The sequence below is a fragment of the Chaetomium strumarium genome (assembly GCF_033439665.1).
Source record: "Chaetomium strumarium strain CBS 333.67 chromosome Unknown B0T15scaffold_6, whole genome shotgun sequence".
Lineage (NCBI taxonomy): Eukaryota > Fungi > Ascomycota > Sordariomycetes > Sordariales > Chaetomiaceae > Chaetomium > Chaetomium strumarium.
In genome coordinates this window covers 2,258,193-2,283,368 of record NW_026944434.1, presented here as the reverse complement: position 1 = coordinate 2,283,368, position 25,176 = coordinate 2,258,193, and the positions used below count along the sequence as shown (strand labels likewise).

The 25,176-nt window shown below is 55.9% G+C and overlaps 11 protein-coding genes across 11 annotated transcripts; 5 read left to right on the top strand and 6 right to left on the bottom strand.

Annotated features, from left to right (window-relative positions):
• Positions 1-991: 991 nt before the first annotated feature.
• On the top strand, positions 992-2,617 carry B0T15DRAFT_401417 (uncharacterized protein; the record flags this gene model as incomplete). The annotated part of the gene is made up of 3 exons (XM_062865105.1): positions 992-1,084; positions 1,137-1,262; positions 1,322-2,617. 3 exons carry the CDS (start codon positions 992-994, stop codon positions 2,615-2,617), a joined length of 1,515 nt encoding a protein of 504 aa, XP_062719291.1.
• Positions 2,618-2,684: 67 nt separating this feature from the next.
• Positions 2,685-3,601, bottom strand: B0T15DRAFT_277564 (uncharacterized protein). The gene is made up of 2 exons (XM_062863536.1): positions 2,828-3,601; positions 2,685-2,726 (listed from the first exon to the last, which is right to left on the bottom strand). The coding sequence occupies exon 1, from the start codon at positions 3,364-3,366 to the stop codon at positions 2,854-2,856; it is 513 nt and encodes a 170-aa protein (XP_062719290.1). The 5' UTR covers positions 3,367-3,601; the 3' UTR covers positions 2,685-2,726; positions 2,828-2,853.
• Positions 3,602-4,746: 1,145 nt separating this feature from the next.
• B0T15DRAFT_496058 (Clr5 domain-containing protein) lies at positions 4,747-5,262 on the top strand (the record flags this gene model as incomplete). Its single annotated transcript, XM_062867153.1, has 3 exons — positions 4,747-4,862; positions 4,892-4,978; positions 5,034-5,262. 3 exons carry the CDS (start codon positions 4,747-4,749, stop codon positions 5,260-5,262), a joined length of 432 nt encoding a protein of 143 aa, XP_062719289.1.
• A 576-nt stretch (positions 5,263-5,838) lies between these two features.
• On the bottom strand, positions 5,839-7,182 carry B0T15DRAFT_496057 (zinc-finger of the MIZ type in Nse subunit-domain-containing protein; the record flags this gene model as incomplete). Its single annotated transcript, XM_062867152.1, has 2 exons — positions 5,839-6,072; positions 6,133-7,182. The coding sequence occupies 2 exons, from the start codon at positions 7,180-7,182 to the stop codon at positions 5,839-5,841; spliced, it is 1,284 nt and encodes a 427-aa protein (XP_062719288.1).
• Positions 7,183-7,536: 354 nt separating this feature from the next.
• On the bottom strand, positions 7,537-9,661 carry B0T15DRAFT_420764 (glycoside hydrolase). Its single transcript, XM_062865544.1, has 5 exons — positions 9,118-9,661; positions 8,929-9,037; positions 8,625-8,861; positions 7,927-8,546; positions 7,537-7,845 (listed from the first exon to the last, which is right to left on the bottom strand). The coding sequence occupies exons 1-5, from the start codon at positions 9,470-9,472 to the stop codon at positions 7,799-7,801; spliced, it is 1,368 nt and encodes a 455-aa protein (XP_062719287.1). The 5' UTR covers positions 9,473-9,661; the 3' UTR covers positions 7,537-7,798.
• Positions 9,662-11,233: 1,572 nt separating this feature from the next.
• Positions 11,234-12,397, top strand: B0T15DRAFT_277446 (RmlC-like cupin domain-containing protein). Its single transcript, XM_062863534.1, has 4 exons — positions 11,234-11,786; positions 11,898-12,038; positions 12,110-12,124; positions 12,205-12,397. The coding sequence occupies exons 1-4, from the start codon at positions 11,576-11,578 to the stop codon at positions 12,318-12,320; spliced, it is 483 nt and encodes a 160-aa protein (XP_062719286.1). The 5' UTR covers positions 11,234-11,575; the 3' UTR covers positions 12,321-12,397.
• Positions 12,398-12,524: 127 nt separating this feature from the next.
• On the bottom strand, positions 12,525-13,889 carry B0T15DRAFT_486894 (uncharacterized protein; the record flags this gene model as incomplete). The annotated part of the gene is made up of 4 exons (XM_062866392.1): positions 12,525-13,462; positions 13,529-13,578; positions 13,634-13,808; positions 13,871-13,889. 4 exons carry the CDS (start codon positions 13,887-13,889, stop codon positions 12,525-12,527), a joined length of 1,182 nt encoding a protein of 393 aa, XP_062719285.1.
• A 1,482-nt stretch (positions 13,890-15,371) lies between these two features.
• On the top strand, positions 15,372-16,186 carry B0T15DRAFT_277354 (uncharacterized protein). The gene is made up of 3 exons (XM_062863533.1): positions 15,372-15,468; positions 15,669-16,026; positions 16,104-16,186. Exon 2 carries the CDS (start codon positions 15,675-15,677, stop codon positions 15,960-15,962), a length of 288 nt encoding a protein of 95 aa, XP_062719284.1. The 5' UTR covers positions 15,372-15,468; positions 15,669-15,674; the 3' UTR covers positions 15,963-16,026; positions 16,104-16,186.
• A 146-nt stretch (positions 16,187-16,332) lies between these two features.
• B0T15DRAFT_513674 (cytochrome P450) lies at positions 16,333-17,946 on the bottom strand (the record flags this gene model as incomplete). The annotated part of the gene is made up of 2 exons (XM_062868059.1): positions 16,333-17,568; positions 17,650-17,946. 2 exons carry the CDS (start codon positions 17,944-17,946, stop codon positions 16,333-16,335), a joined length of 1,533 nt encoding a protein of 510 aa, XP_062719283.1.
• A 1,182-nt stretch (positions 17,947-19,128) lies between these two features.
• Positions 19,129-20,688, top strand: B0T15DRAFT_496052 (uncharacterized protein; the record flags this gene model as incomplete). Its single annotated transcript, XM_062867151.1, has 4 exons — positions 19,129-19,320; positions 19,414-19,792; positions 19,894-20,011; positions 20,112-20,688. The coding sequence occupies 4 exons, from the start codon at positions 19,129-19,131 to the stop codon at positions 20,686-20,688; spliced, it is 1,266 nt and encodes a 421-aa protein (XP_062719282.1).
• A 186-nt stretch (positions 20,689-20,874) lies between these two features.
• B0T15DRAFT_276844 (uncharacterized protein) lies at positions 20,875-22,991 on the bottom strand. The gene is made up of 5 exons (XM_062863531.1): positions 22,511-22,991; positions 22,407-22,443; positions 22,271-22,338; positions 21,837-22,210; positions 20,875-21,758 (listed from the first exon to the last, which is right to left on the bottom strand). Exons 1-5 carry the CDS (start codon positions 22,685-22,687, stop codon positions 21,062-21,064), a joined length of 1,353 nt encoding a protein of 450 aa, XP_062719281.1. The 5' UTR covers positions 22,688-22,991; the 3' UTR covers positions 20,875-21,061.
• Positions 22,992-25,176: the final 2,185 nt, after the last annotated feature.

Here is a 25,176-nt window from a genome sequence, read left to right as displayed (position 1 = left end):
TGGCAGTGTGTGCTGGTAAACTGGAAGGTTGGCATTGGGAAGGGTCCAATGATGTTGCAAGCCTCGGTGGTTTCTTCCTAGTAATCTTTTGATACCCATTATTCGTCCGGTCGGCCATCCTAATAGAGATTCTTTAAAACCGCTTTTCCCCGCCTGAGTGTCTCTCACCTATGGATAGTGTTGAAAGAGGTTGAGTCCTGAGCCCGTCCCGCCGTGTGCATGGTAGAAAGCGGCTGCAATGGCTTTCTCCAGGGGCTCGAGACCTTGTTCTTGAAGTACTACCTACCCAACTAGCGTGATGTCCTCGCGGACAACGGCCTCGCGAGGCTTCTAGGTTTGATCTCGCCTTTCAAGCATAACCGTACAGGCTTGCTATTAACACAACAAGACCATCTAAATCATTTCGCGACTTCCTCAACGTCCTCGGCAATGTCCTAGCAGCGACAGCGCAACGGTTTCCAGCTGGACAGGGTCCTCCGGGGCTTTCCCATTTACGTCATGGCGTGATGTCCATCCAATCTTGATCGCCACAGGGATAAGATTAAGACCCACCTCCTTACTTCGTCCTTGGTGTCCACTGGTTCGCAAAAGAGCTGCGAGACCCACCGAACACCAGCGACAATCGAGGGGTTCGGCGCCGCCAAAGCTCGCCGATCCGACTCCTATTTCAAGCTCTCATAATTGGGCAGGCGTGTTCCCCAATCTTGGTTTTGGGCACTTATTCTTTTGGAGGTTATGCGGTTTGCCCATGACCTCATTTGATCGCGGAGAGCAAAAGCTTGTTTGTATCTGTCCAATTCGCGCCGACTTGGAGACGAACTCGTACAGGATACAGCTTTCCATTCTATCGGAACCAGAGCGTCAAGCTACCTTACCTTAGGTACAGAGCAAACCACACAACACCATAATCCGAACCTGACTAGAGGCGCATCTTTCTCACACAATGAAACGTTTCACCAGCATTCGCAGAGACAAAAGGAAATCCGCAGACATGGCGACCCACGAGCCCACAGCTCCATCGAGGCAGGAGACGCTGGCCAGTATCGCAAGCGATGAGGCTGTTCCCGACACCGACCCGAACACCGTATGTGCGATATTTTACCAGGGAATGAATCGACGTGTCTGACCTGTCATAGACCGCGGGCCTCCTCGCGGAGAGACTGCGGGCGTGGAAACATGCCGTCGTCTACCTTGAAGAATACATGGGGGCCGTCGAGAAGATTCACAAGGAGCAGGCGAAGGAGTACGAGAGAGTGTTGAAGGTAATACCCAACATTCTGCTCCCTTTTTCACGAGCAGTTTCTTATCCAGCGAATCGCAGACCATCTCGAAACCCCTTAGAGAGGGCGAGCACTTCGACCAAAGTCTCGGCGGCGTGGCCGGCTTCTTCGAGAACATGCGGGTCAACACGCAGGAACTCATCAACAGCAATCTCGAGACTGAGAAGAGCATCAAGGGCACGGCCCTCCCGATTGTCGAGCGCTTGCATAAGGAAATCAAGCACAAGGCCAAGGAGTTGGTCCACGGCGCCGAGAAGGCCGCGAAGGAGGTCGAGAAGGCTCGCAACACGACGCAAAAGCACATTGAGCTCCTCGGTCAGCACACGGCCGCGTTCGAAGCCACCGGCGGGAAGGCCAACCCTACCGACGACCCCTACGTCATCTCTCGCGGCGTCATTCACCGGCTCAACAAGCAAGTCATGGAGGAAAACAATCAACACAACGACCTGGTCGCCGTCCAAACCAACTTCGAGACCTTCGAGCGGCACATCGTCCAGGTAATCCACCAAGCCATGGAGACATTCAACAACTTCACAGGCGGGCAGGCGCTCAAGGTGCAAGCACTCCACGCAGACATGCTTGGCGCCGTACAGCGCATCCCGCCCGACTTCGAATGGAAGGCCTTCCTCAAACGCTCCAGCGACAAGCTCGCCAACCCGAACGAACCACCGCGCACCGTCGAGTCCATCACATTCCCCAACATGGACCACCCCTCCACCAAGCCGCTCATCGAGGGCTCCCTCGAGCGCAAGAGCCGTAACAAGCTCTCCTGGGGTTACTCCACGGGTTACTACGTCGTCACGCCGTCCAAGTTCCTCCACGAGTTCAAGGATGACGACAACTTCCGCAAGGACCCGACGCCGGAGCTGAGCATCTACCTGCCCGACGCCATCATCTCGGTGCCGAGCGGCGAGAAGTTCAGCGTCAAGGGCAAGGACCGCTCGGGCGGCATAGGCGGCAAGCTGGCGGGCACGTCGGAGCTGTCCTTCAAGGCGCACTCGCCGGCCGAGGCGCAGAAGTGGTTCGAGGTCCTCAAGCGGGCCGCGGGGACGACGGGCCCGGCGGCGGTTGTCTCGGCAACGCCGACGCCCGGGAGCGAGGTCGCCAACCCGATCGATGCTGCGGCTGCGGCCGGCGAGAAGCCCAAGCCGACGGTTGCTGTCCCCGCGCCGCAGCAGCAGGAGACGGGCATCACGGGGAGCGAGACGGTCGCTAGCCCTGTCACTGTGCCTGGTACACCTATCTCAGTAAAGGCGGCGGATGGTGGTGGGAGTGGATCGAGTGAGAAGAAGGGGAGTGTGGGCTCCGCGGGGACGGGTTCCGCGGTTAAGGGGTAGCTAGATGAGAGGCTTCCGGCGTGAGGACTCGGTCTGTGGTAATGTAATGTGGTTGGATGAGACCGGAGGTTGCAAGGTTGGATAAGGTAATGGGCTATTGGACTTAACGCTGGTTGGTAGCACACCATACCCCCTTAGTATTACGAGGCTTGAAGGATGATGGTGGGGAAGGAGTTGCAATTCTCTTGGATTTTAGACAGATGATGATACCTTGTTGTCTAGGGGAGCGAACCCATTCAGTGCTTACTCGATTGCGTGGCCTCGCAAGTGATGCTGGAACTGGTGAACCATAGGTCCCAGTCAAAAAAGAGGCTGGAAAACAAAGAAGTTCTCAAGAATGGTGGGATTGCTGCTGCTCTCGCCCTGGGGTGTCCAGCCAAGGAGAGAAACGATCGACTCTGTTCCGCCGCGACTATCTTCCTGTTTCCTTGACGCCCTAGCAACGGAATAGGGGCGATCGATGGACTGTATGCTCTTGCCAGCTCTGAACAAGGCCGTCGCCTAAATGACACTACCCCCGAAGCCGCCGGTAGTAGATAGAATACCTGCGACAGGACGGGACAGCGATGGTAAGAAAGAAGGACGACATGCCACGTCGTTACCGCAAGATCAAATCGTTTTCGTTCCGCCCTACCCGGTCCCGTGCGGAGGGTAGCATTCACCATGGTCCGACGAGGGGACCTAGATTCTAGACCTCTTATGTAATTGTACGATCCCGGGTAGGTCCCGCTGCTGAGGCTGGAGCGCATCTCGCCGTCGAGCTCTGAAACAGGTGGCTAATAGGAAGCCATTCATTCCTCCCCGCTGGCTTTGGGTGCGCGTAGGGCGGCTCGCCTCGTTTATTTAGGGTTACCCTCCTCCCGCTGTGATGAGGTACATATCCGTACCCTACGCAATATTCGCGGCATGGTATTGCGTGGAGCGGCTCAGGGCGGGTGGCTTGCATGGTGAAGGGGAGGTGAAACCCGGAGTGAGATGTGACAGAGCAGATGAAGCGCATGCTAGAAAAGAGAGTATAGTATGTAAATGGTCGGTATGTGCAGTAAGCCTCAGCTTCGCTTCGCAACGGAGTTTCCGCAGCCACGCAACGTGCTTCGTCTTCCGCCTAGAATATACCAGCTACGGATATAAGAGGGGTTAGCTGAGGAAGACAATATGTAGGCATGGAGCTTTCGGAAGCCAATCATCACACCGGCCGGGAACTGGCTGGCTGCCTTGCCTCAGCTGCATGCGCGCACCAAGACAACGCTCCGATAATGCGGTCCGGCAAGACTGGGGCGGCGGGAGAGGGATTGGTGTCCAATAGGAGATATGATAGTAAATTCAATGAGGCTGAGATGCTGGCGTGTTAGTGTTGAGCTTGGGACCAACCACCTGTTGGGGACGCGTGGGGAAGATGTAGGGCACACGAGGTGGTGCCTTGCCCGAGCTTCCCATTGAGGCATTATGCAGCCAAGCGCCTCGAGTCCTGTTGTACAGCGGGGCTAGACCAGCCTTGCACGACATGCTATACTGCGACTCGGCTCGGGGTGTGGGAACGGCATCTGTATGGAACCTCCTCCTCTGAAGCTTCGGTTCAGTATCACATTCTGCAAGCCGCGGGCCAGTATGTGGAATGAAACCCTTCATGGATTACGAAGTCGTCAAGCGCGGCGAGGAAGTCGACAACCACAGTTGAGGGCCGCCCGACTCATTCATAGGCCTCGGGCCGTCAGGCTGCTCGGAAAGACTACACGCCGTCGTTTCCGTGAGCCTTCCGAGAGCTCGGCTGAAGCAATGGCATCGTCGTCCATTGGTTGCCCCGTACAAGAGCGTGTCCAAGCCTGTAAGCACATATAAAGCAGGCGAAGTGAAAGGGAGGAGTGCCTTCACGGACAGAGAGATGCCAATGGCTCTGAAGCCTTGTGATATAGGTTTGGTTATATCACCAACGTACTTCATTCTAGTTTGCCCTTGAGGCGATCTCCAAGCTCCAACGCCGTCGCCAGTCTTGACTCGAATGCTTCACCAACCTGCCACCCTCGTTCAAGCAGCCTCCCAAGCTTGACTCGGAGCCCTGCCAGCTTGCAGTTGCCTTTGTTGACATCTTGGACTGTGAAGGCGCCTGAACCTTGTCGCACCGGCAAGCCATGACCAAACAATGGGACAAGTACCGAGAGATCATCATTGCCGAATACAAGGACCACAATAAACCGCTTCGTGAGGTCCAGCGAGTTATGCTGGAGAAATACGGGTTCAGAGCGTCGTACGTTGTGGCAGCCCCTTTCCGTGAAGGTTCCCCATCGTCACGTGGTTCTTCTTCCCCTCGGCACCCTTCCCCACCCCTTTCCCCGGCATTCAGAAGGACCTGCTCAACCAAAAGTGAGAGCTGGGCTGGTTGTTGACGTTCTGCATGTCCGTATCTAACATCGCATAGAACGCGCGCATACAGATCGCGTTTCGACCGGTGGGGAGTCCACAAGTACTCGCGGCGCAGGCGCCTGCGGTCTACGAGCCCCGGCCGAAGGGAGTCGTTCTGCGACGGAGCCGCCCCTGATGACGACGACAGCAACTCTCAAGCGGCCTCGCCGCCCGATACGACCCCAATGGAGCTGCTCACTCCGGGACTCTGCGTAGCATCACCGGAAATGGGCTTCAGGAGGTGAGACATCCCAGTGGCCTTGTCAGGAGATGCGGCGACCCAGTGCTGATGTGACCCCTTTTATTTATGTGCCAGTCCTTTCTTCCAGTACGCTGGAGCTGCTCCCTCGCTCAACTCGGCCATTCCGCATGGCCATACGTTTTCTTTGAACCAGTTCGGAGGCGGGCTGGCGGCATTCAACTCCCAGAACCTGGGCTATTATCCTTCTACGTCCGGTCCGATCTATCGCCAGGGCCCCAGAGGAATGATGGCTGCCGCGTCAGACGCATCGGATCGGGCTAACGTTTCCATAGCTGGTATTCGACCTGCTTATGAGTATTCATTGCACCTTGCCACAGGCCAGGAATAGTTGCTGAGCACCAACTTTGTATCCTTCGGGGGTTCGATTCGATCTTCTCATTGCCAAAAGTTTGGACGTTACAAGCTCCTGTTTTCGCGGGGGCGGCCGACGTTGTATTCAGTCAGGGGCGAGGCGGTGGGAACATTTTGTGTGAACGTTCAGAATCCGTGACTCAGCAGACGGACAATCGGGATAGGTAGCAGGTAGCGAGTTGATGGGCCGTGTGTTTATTCAACGACATCAATCTTCGTCTTCGTCGATATCCTCCATCCCGCGGCGGATTCGATCTTTCTCATTCTTGACCTTCGAGGATTTCCCGACGTTGGCAGATTTCCCGACGACCAGACTAGAGTCGCCGTCTTCTTCCGGTTCAATATCCGACGTGTCGTCTAGTCCTCTCCTGGCAGCTTCCTCTGCCCTCCTCACTTTCCGTAGGATGACCTCGTCGAGATACAGATCCTTGAGACGCAGATCCTGAGTCATGTGTCAGCAACCGAATCAACATGTAATTGGAGCATGAGGTAGGGTTCATACCTTAGAACACACGGGGCATTTCGCTGTGCCGCCGTTGTCGCGGATAAACTGCATAATGGCGTCCTTCTCAAAGGTATGCTTGCACTGGTGGTTGCTGTATGGCTCCTTGAAGCGTTGCAATGAGAGCGGACACTTCAGATCGAGGATCTCACGCTCTACCACAAGCTCGTCGTCCTCGTCGGCGGCATCTTCCACAGTCATCCTCGGCCGGCCATCTTTCCCGAACCACTTGGATGCATCAGGGAGCACCTTTCCGTTGTCTTGGTGCAAGGCACTGTGCCAGTTGTTTTTGAAAGCAATGTAGTCGTTGTTGACGGCATATCTCTGGTAAGCGCTCAATGCCTCATACTCGTCCATCTTGGCTTGGCGGGCAGCTTCGAGCAATTCCTTCACGCCGACTAGAGGGGCGACATCTGGTTTCCTTTCCTCTTCGGCCTCCATCGCCTCATCCTCTTCTTCCGCCGCCTCGGCGTCGGATCCTTCCTCGTCGTCCTCCCCGTCGCTGCCAGCCACGCGCCGCTTCCCTGCCCTCTTGGGTCTCGGCTTGGCTGCTTCAGGCTCCGGACGCGGCTGCTGTGCATCCAAGCCCTCCACCACCTTGTCCAGGACCACCTGCTGGTCCTCAAGCTCGGCACGGTAATCAATGACCGAGCGCAACGCCGCCTCAGAAGAATCGGTTAATTCGGTGATTATTGCGTCCAGCTGCGCCACATATTCCTCGAGCGTCCGCTCGGACTCGTCCTTGTCTTCATTGTCCTTGCGCTTTGCGGCCTTTCTCGCCAGGGTTTGTCTCCGCCTGAACAATATCTCGTTGATGCTGCCGACACTTTCGAACAGTAAGGCGTTCGACTTGGACAGATGCTTCTCGTACTGGCGCCGGGAGCTGTCGGTCTCCCGGCTGCTGTACATTGACGCCAGTTTCTGTTTCAGCTTATCGTCCATCGGGTGCGACGGGGGCTCGTAGGGTGGCAGCTCTAGAGGGGCATCATCAGTGGTCGAGTGTCCCGCCCCCGCCTCCGGCCGGCGGGTGCGTTGGAGCAGTCGCGGCATGGCGGGGCTCTTTTCTCCCAGTGGGCAGTCGCTGGGCAGGTCAGTGAACTGGATGGTGTTAGATTTGAGAACGTTGACAATAATCAGTGAGCGGGCTAGATGTGCGTGTGCCTTCTGCGAAAAAGATGGCAATCCGTCACCTCTCACGTTTGGTACAGGAGGATGTCCCGCAATCACTTTAACACTGGAATCGCGTCAACGAGAAGTGGACGCGCCGAGATGGATTGATGGAGTATTTGACCAATCGCAGGAGTACCCGATGCCCCACTCACTCCACTCTTCAGCTGCCCTTCTCCACACTTTTCAGATTGCCGGCACTAGAGCATCTCGGAGGATGACTAGATGTTATCACATAACTAGCTGAGCATGGCTGAGACTTACTCGTAGTCATTGGACCTCTTTTTGGTAAGTTTTAACGTTACTGCTTCCCTTTCTCTTCCGAAAAGGTTTGAACTACACGAGCCAAAGCATGTTCATGTGCAGACGTCATAACTTCTGTTGTATACCGGACCACTTATGCACAAGGAAACGGACCTAATCTAACGGCGAATGCATCGTGTGCTCTCTATAGACATGCCATGTCTTCAATACGCTCTATGCTCCCACATCAACCGCCTTAGGGCTGCTTGAAGGTCGAGCCAATGGGTCCGAATTTGATGTTCGCTGTCATCCACGGTCAGCTACCTACTTACCAAGTCTACCGCAACCGCAAAAGGGGGTCGGGGATGAAGGAAGAAGACTCACAATAGATGACCTGGTTGCTGGCCTGGCTTGCCTCAATGTCGGCCGGCACACCCGAGCCAGTGTCGCAGGTGCCGCGGCCCTTGCCGGGCTCGTCGGGGCTGGCGTCGGTCGGGTAGGTGGAGTCGAGCCAGAGCATGTTGGCGTAGTGGTCATCCCACAACGACATGACGAGCACCATGGGCGTGGCGATGCCCTTGCTGAACTGCGAGAAGCCTCCCTTCTGTTCGAAGACGTCTTGGTCGCCGAAGGCCACCTTCTGGCTCTTGCAGAAGTCGGGCGTGATGCTGTTGCCCGGGTTGCCCTCGATGGCGCTGTCCGGGTTGGCAATCACCTGGCCGCCCTGCACGTAGAAGCGCTTGATCTCGGACAGCTCGCCGTTGGAGCCCTTGATGAACTGCGTCACCACCGTGAACTTCTTGGTCGTGTCGACCGTCATGCCGGGGCCGTAGAAGTCCTTGACGCCCTGCCGGTACGCGTTGAAGTCGCACCCATCTGGGTCGCACGTACCGCCGTAGCGGTCGTCCGAGTACGTGCCGCCGCAACTATCGCCCTCACACCGGTGCTGGCCGATCGTTGTGCAGGGGTGTGGGGTGACGGCAGTTGAGATCGAGTTGGCTTCCCTGAGGTTTTCATTCTCGGTCAGATATATTGGGTGTTGGAGACTTTGCACCCCCTGATTCGGAGTAAGACAACCCTACCAGATGTCCATCTCCGTGCAGCAGGAGCCATACTGGCCGACACCGGCATTCTGGTCATTGGTCGACGGCTTCCAGTCGTTGGCGTTGGCCTCGCCGTTGATGAACTTGAGATCGCGCGGACATTGCGCATCGCAGTACCCAGTGCCGTACTTGGCGCCGGCCTTGTTGGACGAATATTTGGATGCGCCGCCGTCCTCGTCCATGGCCACGAAGTACAGAGCACCATTCAGGCCGCAGCTGGATGAGGCAGTCAGTCTCGGCTTGCTGGCATCATGCAATCTGCAATCCCGGGCTGATGACGTACCCCAGTTTCGACACGTCAACGTCAAAGGTGAATTCGTTGCCGAGCAGAGTGAACATCTGATACTTGCTTGAGCTGGCCATCAAGTACAGACGAGAGCCGATGTTGGTGGCTGCGGGCCATTTCCGTCAACGTCAAAAAGTCGCTTTCCAGATCCGGCAGGTTGGAACTTGGGAGAGGGATTGCACCTACAGTAACTCCCCTTGGTGACGAACTTGAGCGTCAGCGCATTGCCGCTGGTCGAAGCACCGTAGGTGCCCGAGTAGTCGGCACCGTCCAGAGCGCAGTTGGACGCGCAGGTCTTGCCGTCCTTGCAGATGGTCGTGTTCCACGTGTTGCCTTCGTAGCAGTTGGTGTAGCCGTTCTTGTCGTGGACCCAGCGCCAGTTGGAGTCGATGGTAACCTCTCCGTTCACGTTCGTGCAGGAGCCGCTGGAACTGCACTTCTGCCAGGTCATCCTGGGGTGCGTCTCGGCCGTCTGTGTGCCCACTTGCTGGGCAGCGGCCGCGCCCAGTAGGGCGCCTAGGGCGAAGATCTTGGAAATCATCTTGAATGGAGTTCCAGGGGCGGGTGGCTCTGTGATGGGGAGGCGGGAGGCCAGGGAAGATGACGCGGTGGCTTCCCTTGGGGAGGAGGGAGGCTTTATAGCACTGCCCTTCGTCAATGAAGGGGTCGATATCAGCCTCGTATGGGAGGTAGCTCTCGGAGCATCTCACTCCCTCTTCGGCAAACTGGGCCTGGGATCCGGCAGCGTATGCGCGCATGAAAGTCGGCACTAGCCTGGGGTAGGTAGCCGTCTCGGTAAATGGGCAGACAGGTCCGTAGTAACCAGCGGACTGTCGTCTCCCGGACGCGGGCCGAGGACCAATCTGGGGAAAGTGACTTCGATCCCTGTCTGATCATAACGGTCGTTTTGGAGTCAGCCGGAGTACGAGGACCGGGAGGAGTCAAAGCTACCATTGCTGACGGAGATCTATATCTGCGGGACGATATTTGCAAAGCTGGAAGGAGTGACTTTCCCAAGGCACATATTTAGGGGGCGCATCGATACGACCTCAAGCCTGGGAATAAAACGTCGGTAGATATCATGAGCCTCTAGTTGATGCTATCGGTTATCTCGATCATGTACTCCGACTCAGTCACAGCGGCGATAGCCGTGAAGGGACCGTGGGCTGGAAGGGGAGATGTCTTATCCAACATAGAGCTTGTACCTACGGGAAAACAACCAACCACCCAGCCTGGGGAAGTTGCTCAACCCTCAACTAGATTGCTGGAGCGGGTAAGCATCGAAGCTGTTTAAATTCTATGGGAACGGCATGAAGGGCCGAAGACTTCTATGTGGGGGGAAGCGAGAGAAATATCTGGGGTACTTGGAGAGGCAAGGACTATCAGGACTGCGCCTGTAGGGTGAGAGCGAGCGTTGATAGCAAGTGGATTCTGTCTTTCGAGCCGTCCCATGCCACAGCACGGTTGGCACAACGCCCGGCTTGTACACACCAGACCCACTTACACTTAAGTTGAAGTTCACAGTACAGCGCCGGAACCAACCGTGACGGGAGGGAAGGAGGAAGGCCGGCTAAAGCATTGCGTTGAACCTTATCCAAGTGGAGGAGCGTTGAGCGGGTGTAACTAGGTATGAAGGTGATATCATGAGGCCAATACCTGAGCCATTGGTATGAACCGTTGGAGAACTTGAACGTGGAGATATGACGAGGATCTCCAACTTGGCAAGAGCCTCATCTCTGGGCGCGGCTGAGGGATCGAATCCAACCTGGATTGCGGGAGGCCTGAGGTTGGCCTGCTTTGCCATCTATCGCAATAGTCCTTGGGGCGTTACCTTCTTCATCGGCTGGGACAGGCGTCCAATTCTTCCAGCTCCTATCACTTAACAGTCCCATCCCGCGGTAACGGTCTCAGGGGGGGCGGGAGCGCGGGTGGGAAAATGAGGATGGCTTGGTTCATCAAACAGCCTGTCGCGGACATATTAGCCACCCGGTTGTCTTTAGCCATGCTGCAACCTTCTCCCAGCTCATCCAGAGTTTAACCGCCCGGCGTGAGTCTAATGGAGCAACACTGAATGGGAGCTGTATGCTCAATACTGTGATGCTGTTGGCCGCTCTGTTGGGGATTCGTGTCATACTTCCGGGCAATACTTGATGGACCGCTAGCTCCCCACAAGAACGGATTACGGCGTCTGACTGCCGGCTCGGGAGTGCTTGCCATCCGGAGATTTCTTGAGGCGAGTTGCGAAGAGGTGGAAGCGGCAGAACAGTGAGCTCCTAGCTCAGACTACAAACTGGCAAGTACGGCTCGGATTAGACTTCCGTACTAGTACCGTCCAGCTTGTAATGCTCAGTGCATCTCTCCATACTACCTTAAGGAAATTCCAAAAAATGGTGAGCAGACTCCTGTTTGATGAAGTCGAACTTACAGGACTGGCACCTGAGGATACTGTCTGGTTGCTGTGTGAAGTGCGAACAATGACGGAAGGCGGGAGGGGGTCAAATGCGGAGACCGCCACCGAGCTCCGGCACCCACTTACTCCGGGCCCGAGCAGACAATGCAGGAAGAACCTAAGAGAGAACCACAAGCCCGACAGAGACAAACCTAAGGTAGTTGAAGAGACCGACAGAGAGTCCAAACCCCCAAAATGCCAATCCACGGTCCGGTCCCTGTGAGGCTTCACAAAAAAGACGCCACCGAGACGCTCCGCGTGGGGCCAATGACAATCCGCGTGTACGAGGACGGCTCGTTGACGGAGAACCGGGTCAGCAGCGTGCTGCTCGAGGTTCCCGCCGGCACGAGCGGGCCGCCGATGCACTGGCATCGTTTCCACGACGAGCTGTTCTTCGTGACGAAAGGTAAAGCCACCTAGGTCGTCCCGTGATCAAAGAGCAGGGGTGATGAACGAGTCGAGCTTGTTGAAGTTGTCTGTTGTTGATGATGTTGTTGTTGACCCGCGTGGGCAAAAGGGACCATGACTTTCGTTACTCCGGACGGGGAGGTGACCGCCTCGGCGGGCGATCTGATGACCGTCCCGCCCGGGGCGATACACACCTTCAAGAATGCGTCTGAGACGGAGGACTGCGAGTGTTATATGACCGCCACTCCAGGTGAGTGCACCGTACTGCCATAACAAACTGAGGCTGACTTGATTCGCTGATTACATGGCATCGGGGGGCAGGACACTATGTGGATTGTGAGTTGCACGAGGGCCCTTTCCCCAGACATGATGCCCATGCTAGACGAATGACTCTCGTGCTAACTAGTGATCGGCAGACTTCCGCATGCTGGGCAAAGCAACGGAAGCTGGGAAGCCGCTCACCCCGGGAGATGCCCGGCATTTGATGGCTCTGTTTGGGACTTTCCCGCCGGATGTGCCATCGGAACCGTGATACGGGTGCAGGTCAGCGCAACAAGACACTTGGGAGTGGCTGCTTATCTGATGGCATTGCCAATGTGTTATACGCAAGTCAACGCGAGCCTTATTGAGCTGGCTTCAGTGATTGTACCGGCTGGAAGCCCTATTATTCTAATCAAGCAGGAGATTTCATGGGAATGGAAGAAAACCGGGGGGACGGCTGTCCCTTTGTCTCAGGTCAGGTAGCCTTCTTTTGCAACCTCCCAGAGCGCCGCCTGCCAGAGTCAGCCTCGTTATCGACCGCGGTGGTCTCTTCTGCATTGGCTGTCTTCGACCCGCGCGATGTTGGTGCCTTCTTGGGAGCAGCTTTGCTCTTCTTTGATGGCTGCTCCTCTTCCTCCGCCTTCCTTTTCATCTTGTTCTGAGGCGCCTCACCCTCGGTCTTGATAGACTTTGACTTCGCCGCCTTCTTAGGCTTTGAATCTTCCTGGTCAGATTCGAGAAGCTCCTCCTTCACCCCTGCCACGATACGGCCGCTCTTCTTCTGCACATCAGGCACATAACAGCTCGTCCTTCCGCCAACCGTGAGAAAGGCCAGCCTTTCGCCGCTGGGAAGGTGACCGTGAGCTCCCTTTTTGCCTTTGTCCCACCGATAATGAAAGAGCCACGAGTTTGGGAACTGGTCACTATCCCCGAGCTTATCGACGGCAAACTGGCATACGTGACGGATGGATTCATAGAGTTGTTTGATCTGTTCGTCATTGAAGTCGTCGCAGTATTGTTCGGGATGAAGTTTGGCTTGGTAGAGGACTTCATCCCCGACCCAATTACCCACCCCGCTAATGACGGTCTGATCAAGGATGAGGGCCTTGATGGGAACATGTCTCGACCGCATCTTGTCTCGGAGATACTCCTCGGTGAATACATCGGCATCGACAACCGGATCAGGCCCATTCTCGACGAGGGGCGAGTACTTTCTGATACTCTCGCCGGGGCAATCCACCAGCCGAACGCGGCCGAAGCGCCTTGGGTCAGTGAAAGCGACCTCGACCGCTGGATCTTCCGTTCGCAGGTGGAACTTCCAGTACTTTGGTGGCCAAGCGTCCATTTCTTCAGGTTTCATCTTCTTGTAATAGTTGGTGTAGGCTGTCCGATCATTCCTGATGTGGATCCAACCTGGCGAGTGTTTGGTTAGCTCGTCCTGCCGTAGAGCGAAGAGGAGCCCGGCATGAACAACCATACCTGTCATGCCAAAGTGCATTACCGGATGGGGAGGTTGATCGAGAACAAGCCTTGGTCAAGTTAGTTGCCATGTTGAAATTTACTTGTTCCTGATGAGCAACGTGCCAGAAGTATTTGCCCTGCTGCCCTGCGGAGACGACCTTTTTGCCAGTCAAGGCTAGAGCGACCTTTGCTCCGGTAGTTCCTACTTTGCCAAACACATTGTTGTCTTCTACCGCTTCGACCTGCTTGATCCTCTTTCCGACCAGGTGCAGGCGCAGATAATGCACAATGCGGGCGACTGGGGTTTTGGTTCATCAGTTATTCGTCGATGAAAACAGGGAAGCCCGGAGTTGGCCTTACTTTCGGCGATCTCAGGCATGATGAGAAGTGTAACGGTTGCCAAGTCTGATATCGAGTTGTAGCGACGGCAGCTACTAGAACTCAATTAGCGGTCGACGCGTAACTAACAGGATAGAGATGGAGCGGTGGGGATGAGTGACGCGAAAAGGAGGCGACGACACGTGAGTTTGCGGAATAACTATGGCTACGTAGTACGTACCTACCCCACCACAACCAGCTTTCTCCACAAGCAGCCAGCTAGCTTCAAAACTCTGCACCAGGAAACTTTTTGTTTCTGTTCTTCCCATTTACCACCACGCCATGTTCCCAAGCAGCTCTGGTAAGTGCACATTTCCTCTGCTCCCGCGACGCGCAGCAGGCAATTGCCTGATGACAATCCAATACCGCAAACTAGAGTCTTTGATCTCCGGACATGAAACTAGAAATTGATACGTCAGTCTGATCATTACCGCTGTTGCTGTTGCACGGAACTGCCATCCAACTCAAATGCATTGGCCACGAAGCTGACAGGCAAGCAGAGCTCTAGCTTCCCACGAGCACCAGTCGCTGGTCGAACTGGGAAGGGCAGCTGGATGTTGGTCCCACACTAGGCTTCAAATTGTTCCGGCCCTTGGGCAGTGTACGAGATGATGGCCACACATCTGTCACTACCCATGCGGCCGAACGCTCACCTCCCATGAGGCTCAACAGGTTAGTGCGGAGCCACGCTTCTTGATCACGTTTCCATGATGAACATTTTTTTTGCTTCGGCAAGTTGGAATTACCGACTGATTCCCCTTGAAGAAAACAACTGGCTGTTTCTGATTCTGGCCCATCTTTTGCTTCACACGACCCCATGTTTCATGGGCTCTCAGTGGCTGACCATCAACCGGCAGATGCAATCCCGTTGCGTAAGCAAACAATTCTCCTTGGCAAGCGTCGACGTGCTTCCATGATGAAGCGGCACTGGGCTCCGAATATCACATGAGCAGACACGCCATTCTGCGACAGGCCTAGAAAACCTCGTCCACTGATCAGCATCCACCGCTCCCGTTCAATTTCGACTACGTTGGGAACCCGAGCTAACAGTGTGTGGAAGGTTGCATTGCTCTGCGGCATGGCCAGTTGCATGGCAAATCGATTCTGTAAGTGCGCACAAGACAATCACATTCCATTTTCTTCTGTGATGACTCTAGATGACGAGTCTGATTCGGGATTCCCGCTGAAGACAACTTTTTAACTACCATTCATGCTTTTCTGATCTACTCTCCTGGATAATTTCACATGCCTTTCCAGCATGAGCTCCCGCTGACTTATTGCCAGGACAACATTGCAGTTGGTCAACGGGTGCACCCAGCATCATCAACAGCTGATTGTATGTCGCCAGCTCCCTCTCAATCCTTCACCTCCCTACACCCATCTCATGATGACTTGACTTTAAATTGACAAGCATATGTCAGAGCTTACGCGAAGATGACATCGTCCTATCTGACTCTTACCCTTGGCACATCATTTTCCTCGCTGCACTGGCATGAATGCATGCTGACCGTCACAGACGCATCTTCCTTTGGCCTGATGATCCGTCAACCTAATTTGGTCCCTCGAGGATCCTGACGGTGGTAAGCTTTATCCCAAACTTTCTGGTCTTGTCTTGCTTGCTTTTTTTATGATGATTTCAATTTTATCACGACGGTCTACATAGCTTCTGCTTTGATGATGTCGCCGGTGACACGGCATGAATTCTGATAATAGCCATCCCACAAGCCCTTGTTTCGTTGTTTACTTGGTGTTCCCAAGCTGACTCGGATTAAGTTTGCAGGCAACGATGAATGCTCCCGTTATTCAGCCATCTCGCTGGTTTGCTATGAATATTAGGTCAGTAGCTCCCCAACATCGCCACACGGCCATCTTGTCATCAATTTCGCTTTTTCATTTTCATCTTCTTTCCCTTCTCATCTCCTTCGTCTTATCGTCTTCGTCATCACATTCCTCACCATTGCTTGCTTGTTCATACTTCGCCCCCCATCTTCCGGTGACTGCCAACGGTTCGTCTTTGCACGTTTCCACCGTCTACCTGGCAAGAAAGAGGCCAACCGTGGTGTATAGAAAATGAATGACTTGTCGGGAGAGTCAGAACATGCGCTAGAACAACATTGTTGCATCAGCTAGAAAAAAAGGTTGGTGATGTCCTCACACGACGCAATTCAATAAAACTGTCAATGCGTACGAATATAAGTCATAACGTCACCTCTAGGATCCATGCACGTATAGAAGGTCCTGGGCCGCTCTTCGTACCTACCAATTCTGGCCTGAACCCATATTCTAAGCCACTAGTTAACTGCTTGGCAATTCCGCCCTGGGAATTCCCAGCATTGGCACCCCCGTGGGCGGCGGGCGTGTACCTTAACATGCGACCTCCACACTCCAGTGTTGAAGCGGTGGCTGAACAACTAGAGAGATATAACCCAGTTATCCAGACCGCTTCACAAGGCCTTGTCGCGGCGCTTGATGATCATGGGGATGTCCTTGTGGAACATGAACCACGCATTGAAATGCTTCCACTCGTGGTCCGGCTTTGCGAGCTTGATATCAAAGACGCGGTACAGCGTCGCAAACAGCTTGTACATCTCCGTCTTGGCGAAATGCTTCCCCATGCACACGCGGTTGCCGGCGCCGAACATCAGGTCAGCGGCCTCGGCCATGCGGCGGTGCCGGTGCGCGTAGTCGTCGTCCGTCTCCCCCGTGCGCCGCAGCCACCGCTCCGGTCGGAAGGCGTCGACGTCATCGCCGTACAGGCCCCGATCGCGCGTCACCACGCATGGATTGATGCCCACCTTGGTCCCCGCGGGGATGTACCGTCCGTCGGCGAGCCGTAGCCCGCCCGCGGGCACCTCGCGCTCCAACATGAGCCCCACCGCCGGGCTGATGCGCTGCGATTCGTACATGACGGCGTCCAGGTAGGGGAGGTTCTTAATGTCCTTGAACTGCGCCGGCACCGCGACGTGGGCGGCGTCGAGCTCCGCGACGAGCTTGGCCTGCGCGTCTGGGTTGCGGCCGAGGTGGTACACAACAGAGAACATGGCGCCCGCGGTGGAGTCGCCGCCGGCCAGGACGTTGAGCATGAGCCAGTTGAGGACCTGCGCGTCATCCACAAAGTCGACGGTGCCCTTGAGGCTGTTGTACTTGTCGATGATCAGGTCGACGGATTTCTTCTTGGCCGTCCCCGCGGCCAGCTGCTGGCGGTACTCCTCGAGGATCTTGACTGTGTAGACGAAGCCGTTGACGAGCGGACGCGGCCCGATGCGCCACACGGGGTTCTTGTCGAGCCACTCGTCGATCCAGGGGATCTGAGACACGGGCGCGAAGTACTTGAGCCCCGCCGTCGACTCGGCGATCATGCCGCCGACATCCCGGCCCTCCTGCATGAAGCCGTAGGGCTGCCCGAAGCTGACGTTGGCGGCCGTGTCCCACGAGAAGTACGTCACCCAGTCGTCCATGGGGCAGACTGCGCCCGTGTCGGCGAAGCGCTTGCCCAGGGTGTCGACCAGGAATCGCAGCGTCTCATCCATGAGCGGCTCGAACTCGAGGATCCTGGTCTGGCTCCAGAAGCCGACGATGGGCTTCGTGTACTTGGCGTGGAACGCCTTGTCCGGCGTGTTGAAGATGTTTTGGATGCGCTTGCCATCGACCAGGAGGTCGTTCGGCCGGTACATGTCCGTCTACGTTTTGGATCAAAATTCGTGCCCAGTTAGACGAGGCGCAACCAGGAGGTGTGCATTGCATTCTGGACGGTCGCGTACCTTGAGCCAGGCATTCTTGGTGGTGTAGATGACCCTGATGAGGTCCGGGTCACCGAGGCTGATGGCATTGGGCCCGACACGCACCGCCGGGCCCCATCTTCGGTGCCAGGCGCGCTTCCAGTGATCGAGCCGGCCGGTCAGCGTGAGCCCGGCACGGTAGAAGTCGGTGAACCTTGCGAGCAGCGGTCCGGGAAACTGCCGCAGCGGAGACAAGAGCAGCTCATAAACGACCCCGACCCCGACGAGGGCTACGACGGCCCACAGCACGTAGCCGGCCGGCACAGACGACAAAGCCATTTTTTGCCACGGCGCCGAGTAACCAAGGGAGCGGGAAGGGTGACCTTACACAAAAAAAGAGAAAGAAGGGAAAAGCAAGTCTGCAAGGTTCATTATATTGCCGGCCTCTCTGCCCGTTTGCCCGCATCATCCCCCCTTGTCTCCCTTTCGCCTCAGGATTCGAGTACTCACGATTGGCTCTCTAAAAATTCCCGTTCCTGGCCTGGAAGTACGAGAGGGGAGGTCGGCAGCAAAGTTCACCTGGTCTGCAGCCACTCGTCAATAGCCTCATGCAAGACGAGGACCCTCGAAGGATGCATGTTTCCCCACTTGTTTGCATCCCGTTGAAACCCCGGATTGCCGCTCCGGGTGCAACCCCGGCAAGGGTCCTACCGCGTTCCACGGTAGTTCCCGTGTTAGTTCCCACGCTCGCCCAAGCCGACTCAGCCGAGTTCTATTGTAGCAGCCTACGGTCCGTAAGAAACGCTAGCCACGAAGCGAGGAACAAGAGAGTGTTTCTCCCGAATCCGCTAAAAATGGGGCTCTTCGGCCCTCGGGACTAGCGCGATGCGGTGAATGGGATGCTCTAGAGCTGCTAGTGAGTGTCAAGTGTCTACAGTAACTGATGGACGGGTTGAACTCGCTGCCAGCACCGAGTACAGATTTATCGTACATAGATTCAACCCTCCGGACGACCGAAGAACTTTTGGCTTTTGGCTACCGAGACGAGCAAGTCGAGCGAGAGAGCCCCATCCCAACCCCGGTACTCCCACCGCTGTGGAGCCAAGGAACGGAGCGCGCCTGGCCGGATCGGCCTTCCGACCCTAGTAGTGGCGTCATTCGGGAATCTGCTCCTGCAAGTCTGCGGCGTGTAGTTGCAGACCTAACATTATCATGAAGATTTTCATGTGCGTGATTAAGGATTGCAGGCGTGAGCCGCCATCCACCGCGGCCAGAACTCATGAGCAGGGTGTTGAGCCCTGCTCATGAGTTTGAGCTCCATCAAAGTTCAGCCTCAAAGGCTCAAAGTTGACATAATAATGCAGAGAGGGCGGCACCCCCTCAGGCTTCAGCCTGTCATGGCGGAACTCGAGCTTGAACTTCCTTTTTCCCCCTTCCTGTGCCCTTTTGTTCTATCCAAGCCTTTATGACGTCTTGTTCCCCAGGTCCGGAGGAGGGGGCAAGAACCGCGTGCAAACGAGGATGCCGTCTTCACAAGGACTAGATGGCTCGCCGTCGCCAGAGTATCTCGCGCAATCTCTGGCTCCGACCATCCGAGCTGTTATGTGGGTTTCCATAGCAATACCTCTGGTCTTTGTTATACTACGTTGTTACGTTCGCCTCGTCATCCGGAAGGTGTTTGGCCTCGATGACGCTCTGCTTGTGATATCTCTGGTGAGGTCTCTCAAGCTCTCACCCAAAAACCTTCGTGCCTTTCAGCTACCTATCTAAGACACCTAGGGTATACTAACAAAGAGACATCCCAAGATCCTTCTCATCGCCTTTGGGGCCGTCATCGAGGCGGCGCTGGCCAAAGGGTTCGGGCGGCATGTCCAATGGGTGATGCTCGAGGCGCCGCAAGACGCCATCTCCGTTGCTCTGCTGGCCCAGGTGTCGCAGCCCCTCGTCATCATGTCGTGCGCCTTCGGCAAGACGTCCATCGCGGTGACTCTGCTGCGCCTTGCGCCCCAGCACTGTGTGAAAGTCGTGCTGTGGGCCGTCACGGTCATCATGAATGTCCTCCACATCCTCGTGTCCATCCTGCTCTATTACCGCTGCAAGGACCCCCGCGTCCTCTGGGATCCCAGCGTGGAAACGACCTGCTGGCCAACCGAGGTCTACTTGTACGTCATGTACTTCATCGGCGGTACGCGTTGTTTCAACTTGGTTTCCCCCTACAACTCTCAGAAGGGAGCTGCGGTTTTGCAGCACTAGCAGAGCCTGGGCTGACTGTACCTACCTACTTAGCCTACTCTGCCGTGACGGATTTCATCCTCGCCTCCATTCCCTGGGCGGTACTCTGGAAGCTCAACATGAGGAAGAGGGAGAAGTTTGGCATCGCCTTTGCCATGAGCCTCGGTATTTTGTGAGTCTAAACCTGACTGACCCCTTTCGCTCCTTTACCCCCCTGCGCCTATGATAGGTTGGACCTCCGCATTACCTAACCCTCTCATCCCCTTTCCCAGCGCCGGCGGAACCGCCATCGTCAAGTGCACCAAGCTGGGCGCCAACAGCACCAGCACGGACCCGACCTACGACGTGGGCACGCTGCTTCTATGGGCCGGGGCTGAGAACGGGCTCATCATCGTGGCCGCGTGCGTGCCCACCCTGCGCCCGATCCTGCGCGCCTTCTGGCGCTCGACCGTCAAGAGCAGCGGCGGCGAGCCCTCGCACCCACTGGACGATATCTCGAACGCCAACGCCAACAACAACAAGAACAGAAATAGCGGATTCTTTGGTGGTGGTGGTGGTGGTGGGCGCAGGAGCAAGAGCGCTGGCGGTGGTGGCCCGGGGCAGTGGACGGTCATGATTGAGGCGGAGGACCAAAACTCGGATAACAACAGCGATCGGAGCATCCTCAAGCAGCACCACCACGGGGCCGACCTCGCGGTAGTGGAGGGCGCGGACTCGTCTTCTGGCGCATCGTCGGTTGCAGGCAGGGGCGTTAGGGATGATGCAGAGAGCGGGTGCGAAACGACAGGGGTTGAATCGCCGTGGAGCGGCAGGATACACAAGACGACTGAGGTGACCGGTACGCGCTGAAGGCGACTGCGAAAGGGGTGGCACCACAGCAGGGAATTTTAAGTGCCGGGGCTTGAGGGGGTTCGTTACTGGATCAACGTACGGATTACACAGGACGGGAATGTACCAGATGTAACCATACCAATACTAGTAGGTACTGACCCCTTTTCAACTTCCAACCCCGCCTTCTACACATTATTCCCTTACCAGAAACTTCATGGACTACCAGGGACCAAAGCGGATGGAAGAGGGAATGCTTGAGCCAACGCCCTTTTTGTAAGCAGGGATTAAAAGTCGTATGCAACCTTGGGTATCTTTGGAAACTTACTAAAGTGTCACGTATTGTACAGTAAACATGGATAGCAAATCCTTGGTGCGGCAGGAGAGTATCCCATCATACCCTCAACATGGTCTCTTTAGTGCCATGCCTCTTCCCTCCTCCGTCCTCCTCCTCCCCCAGCTGCCCAGCAAGCGTCACCTTCTGCATGACCACGGTCGTCGTTTTCTGGATCCCGTTCATCACATTCCTGCTCTCCCCATCCCTAGACGCCAACCGACCAATAATACCCGCTTCCGGCTCCTCCCATCCGCCGCCAGCTACCACGCTCACACTATACCCCTTGCCCCCGGCCTTGCCCGCCGGCCCACCCTTCTCAAGCACGCCGAACTCGATGTCATTGTCCCCCATCCGGCTGCGCGACCGCGGCAGCACAGCCTCCTCGTCGGACGCCCGCAGCCCCTCGGTGCTCTCCGACTCACGCAGCAGCGTACTCCCCTTGAAGCCTGACGACCCGGCGCCGCCACCGGTCCCGCCAATGGTGGGCGGGCCGCGGCCGCGGCTGCGGCTCGCGTAGCGCCCGCCGCCGCCGCCGCCCGAGTAATCGTGGCCCGCGGACCGCAGCAGCGAGCCGAAGATGCGCGGCATGGCGTGCACCAGGATGGGCCGCAGCGTGGGCAGGCACACGGCGATGACGCCGACCGAGAGCTCGAGGAAGGAGAAGGTCGCGGCGTCGACGTTGTCCCAGGTCGGGTCGGCCGTGCGGGCGGCCGAGTGCAGCGTTTTGATGCGGTAGATGGATACGGCGCAGGGGCTGGGGGGAAAAAAAGAACCAAGTTAGATTGGAGAATTGCCGTTTCTTGCGTTGTGTGGGGTGGGGCAAGGAGCTTACAAGATGCCGAGGGTAAAGACGATCAGAAGCATGGCCTTTTGCTTCTTGGGCAGCTGCAGCGAGCTGATGACCGGGATGGGCATCGTGAAGACGGCAAAGTCGGTGAACACGTTGACGCCCGCCATGACGTACCAGATGGTGCCGCTGTTGAGGCAGAACCCCTCGACGTTGGGGTCCCAAAAGGCTGCGACGGGCACGCAGACCAGCGGCAAGAGGAAACAGAGCGTGATGGTCCAGCATGTGAGGAAGGCCAGGCCGGCGAGGATGATCTTCCGGAGGATCGTGTTGTTGAAGATGCGCTTGTACTGCAGCAGGATCGAGATCTTGGTTATGCAGACTGCGACGTTGTAGACGATAATGGAACTGTAGAAGGACTGGTTTCGGAGTCAATACTGGAGAAGTTTGTGTATTTTTCTTTTCCCCGATGAATTCACCTTCATATAAGGGATGTAGTCTTCATCAGGCATCACCCAGCTGTGGCGGCCGAGGCCATATTTTGATTCTAGCCAGGGGTCAGTTGGCCGTCTGAGCGTAGATGGAGACCTTTATATAGTATATACTTGTACGTACCAAGTCCGATTGCTAGAGCTGACGCCAGTGTCAAGATCTAGGGCAAGCGGAGTCAGAACCAATATTATATCCCGAACTGGGCGCGAACATTGGCAGCTTCGCACCTGTGCTGGAACCATGACGGCATCATCTAGCCCAAAAGACCGTAGGATGACGGCGCGAGAATAGCACCGTAGGGCGACAACCAGCGTTGAGAGGATGCTGGCGACCGAGAGGATGGCGACGATTTCGCCTACCCTTGACTGCCCGTCCAGTTCCGGATGTGGACTTGGGCCTGCCATGATGTGTGAGCGGCCTGACGGCGTTCGGGTCGATACTCGGGTGCCTCCCAGGTGCGAATCGTGAAGATGCGGGTAGCAGTTGGCTGTATATGTGAAAGCTGGGAGAGAATGTTGGGCTGAGCCCCCGCTCCCGGTGCAACCGGTGATCTCAGATCGACGAACAGCCCAGTCCCAGAACGGTGAAGAGTTGATGACAAGTTCTGTCCGGATCTGCTGTCTCAGATGAGAAGAGATGCAGACTGTTAAGGTCACGGGTTGCTGCCTCAACGAAGCCAGGTTCAAATTTGACTTTTAGGCCGTCGTGGTCACGCAGTGGCCTCCAGACTGGTACGTCGATCGTTCATCGGAAGTTTCTGGTATTGAAAGGAGGAGCGGGAGAAGCCTCCCACGATTCGACCTCGAATTCACAAGCCCTCCGAGCCCCTGGCACCGCAACTGGTGTGTCGCGATGTCAGGCCATCCCTGCTGGAAATCTTAGACACCACGCGGGCCGGTAGTCGTCGGGGCCATTGCGGAGTCCCGCAGGAGAATTGTTTCTGATGACTGATAACTACGGCAGTGTATTGTACCTACCAGGGAGGTCCCTCAGGTACGCCTTCACATGGCACGACATGATACAGACACTAGTACTGGCAAATTTGCTTCATGTGCTGGGCTCATGAGCGCGCTGCCGCTGAGTCCAATCACAGCCCGTACCGTCCGCTGTCCATGCTAACCGACTGTTTAGTTCTGGTGATCGTGATGACTGGGCACGCCGGGATGCACACAAGTGGGCTCAGCAATCTGTCGATTGCCCTGGCGGACCTGGCAGCGCCAGATGCTTGGGTGCTGAGCGTACCCAGTGAGGCGGGGCGAGCGGCGAGCCCAGACCTTGGCCCGACGTCGCGGTTTGACCGCGGACCGAGCTCTGGCGACCGGTGTGGTTGGGCTTGTGGGACATCTTGGCCCGCGTGGCACCATTGTTCGAGTAGGCGGCGTGTTTTGGCTTTATGGACAGTGGTCGGACTTGGATGACGATGGAGGTAGTTGATGTCTCACTTCCCCAAGCGCCAAGTGAGCATACATACCCACGTCTGACGACTTGCGACCGACCTCGCTGGCGACAGTCGCTGAGGCAATTTGTGTGTGAAGCGAGATGGGTAGTGGTGGGGACATGGAGTACACTACTCCGTATAGGTATCGTTATGGTGAGTCGCAGCGAAGATTTGCATCGCCAAGTCTGAAGGGTGGTGGCGATCATGACAGGCCCCTGAAACCATGCAGAACGTGCATCGTGTGACTGTATGTATTTACCTCATCAGTAAAGCGTGTTCGGACTGCCGGAGAAATCTTGGACGGCGAGCCACACCAAAACTTCCAAAACTTGCTGGAGGCTAGAGCCATAACTACCTGTACCTTGCCGTGACCACGAAGGCAAGACTTAAGGTCTGCAGGAGCCACATCACCTTCGACGACTACGATTACATACTAATTGCATGCCTAAAAACGAACATGTACCCGTCGTTCTTCTATCTTCCCGGTACTAACTGTACCCTAACCATGACCCAGCCTATAACTACTGCTCCCATAGCTCTAACCGCGACTTTTGTGTTGGCTTGCGCTGAAAGCAGTATCCAGATATGGTTAGAAAAGCAGTCTGCTTACAGCCCTACAAGTCGAGCTCGTGTCGCGAGGCCTTGGCTTTTGGCTTACCTCATGGATCGGCTTTCAACTACCGGAACTGGAAAGACTAAACGCGAACCAGGGACCGCGATGCGATGTTCGAATCGACAATCGACAGGGGTTGAGGGTGTCATTTTAGATCGCCGATGTCAAAATCCTCATCTCCACTGGCTGCTTGTTTACCCCGCTCAGGTATGAACGAGCCAACGATCAAGTGGTTGATACCACAGTATTGAGTGGCTAGCGGTCAGAGTTCGGTTTTGAGTAGGGCTCTGGGTCACAGCTCGGATCTGGGTGGTCATCATGACACCAAAGAACAATGATTAGTGTGTGTTGTGCGCCTTAGTGTAGTGTATGTGTAACCCATAAGTGTCAATGCTCATCAGTCTGATGCCAGTGATGTGCGAGTCCGTAATGACTGCCAGCTAACCGAAGCCGGTTAGATTCCGGCGATCGGGAAGACTTACCACATCCAGGGCAACCGTCGATCTCAACCAGGTGGCCTGGATTTTCACATGCACCTTCAAATATCAGGTAGCCAGAGAGCCCAACATCTGGTAGTTTCTCGGGGGTGCGGTTTGCGCACGTTTGCATTTCTCAGGCTTCATCCTTCCTTTCTTCTAAGTATAATTCGTTGTCCTCCTCTATCACCATGAGGGCGAGACTACCTTCATAGAGCGACATAACTACAGGTGGGTTCGGGTGCCGATATAATGGTATATCGAGAAAAAGAGAATGGAAAGAGAAGAAGGAAAAGAAAGAAGATAAGAAGGGAGCCAAGGGAGAACGGAGCCAATCCGTTAGAATGCTAGGGTTGGGGTTGTGGT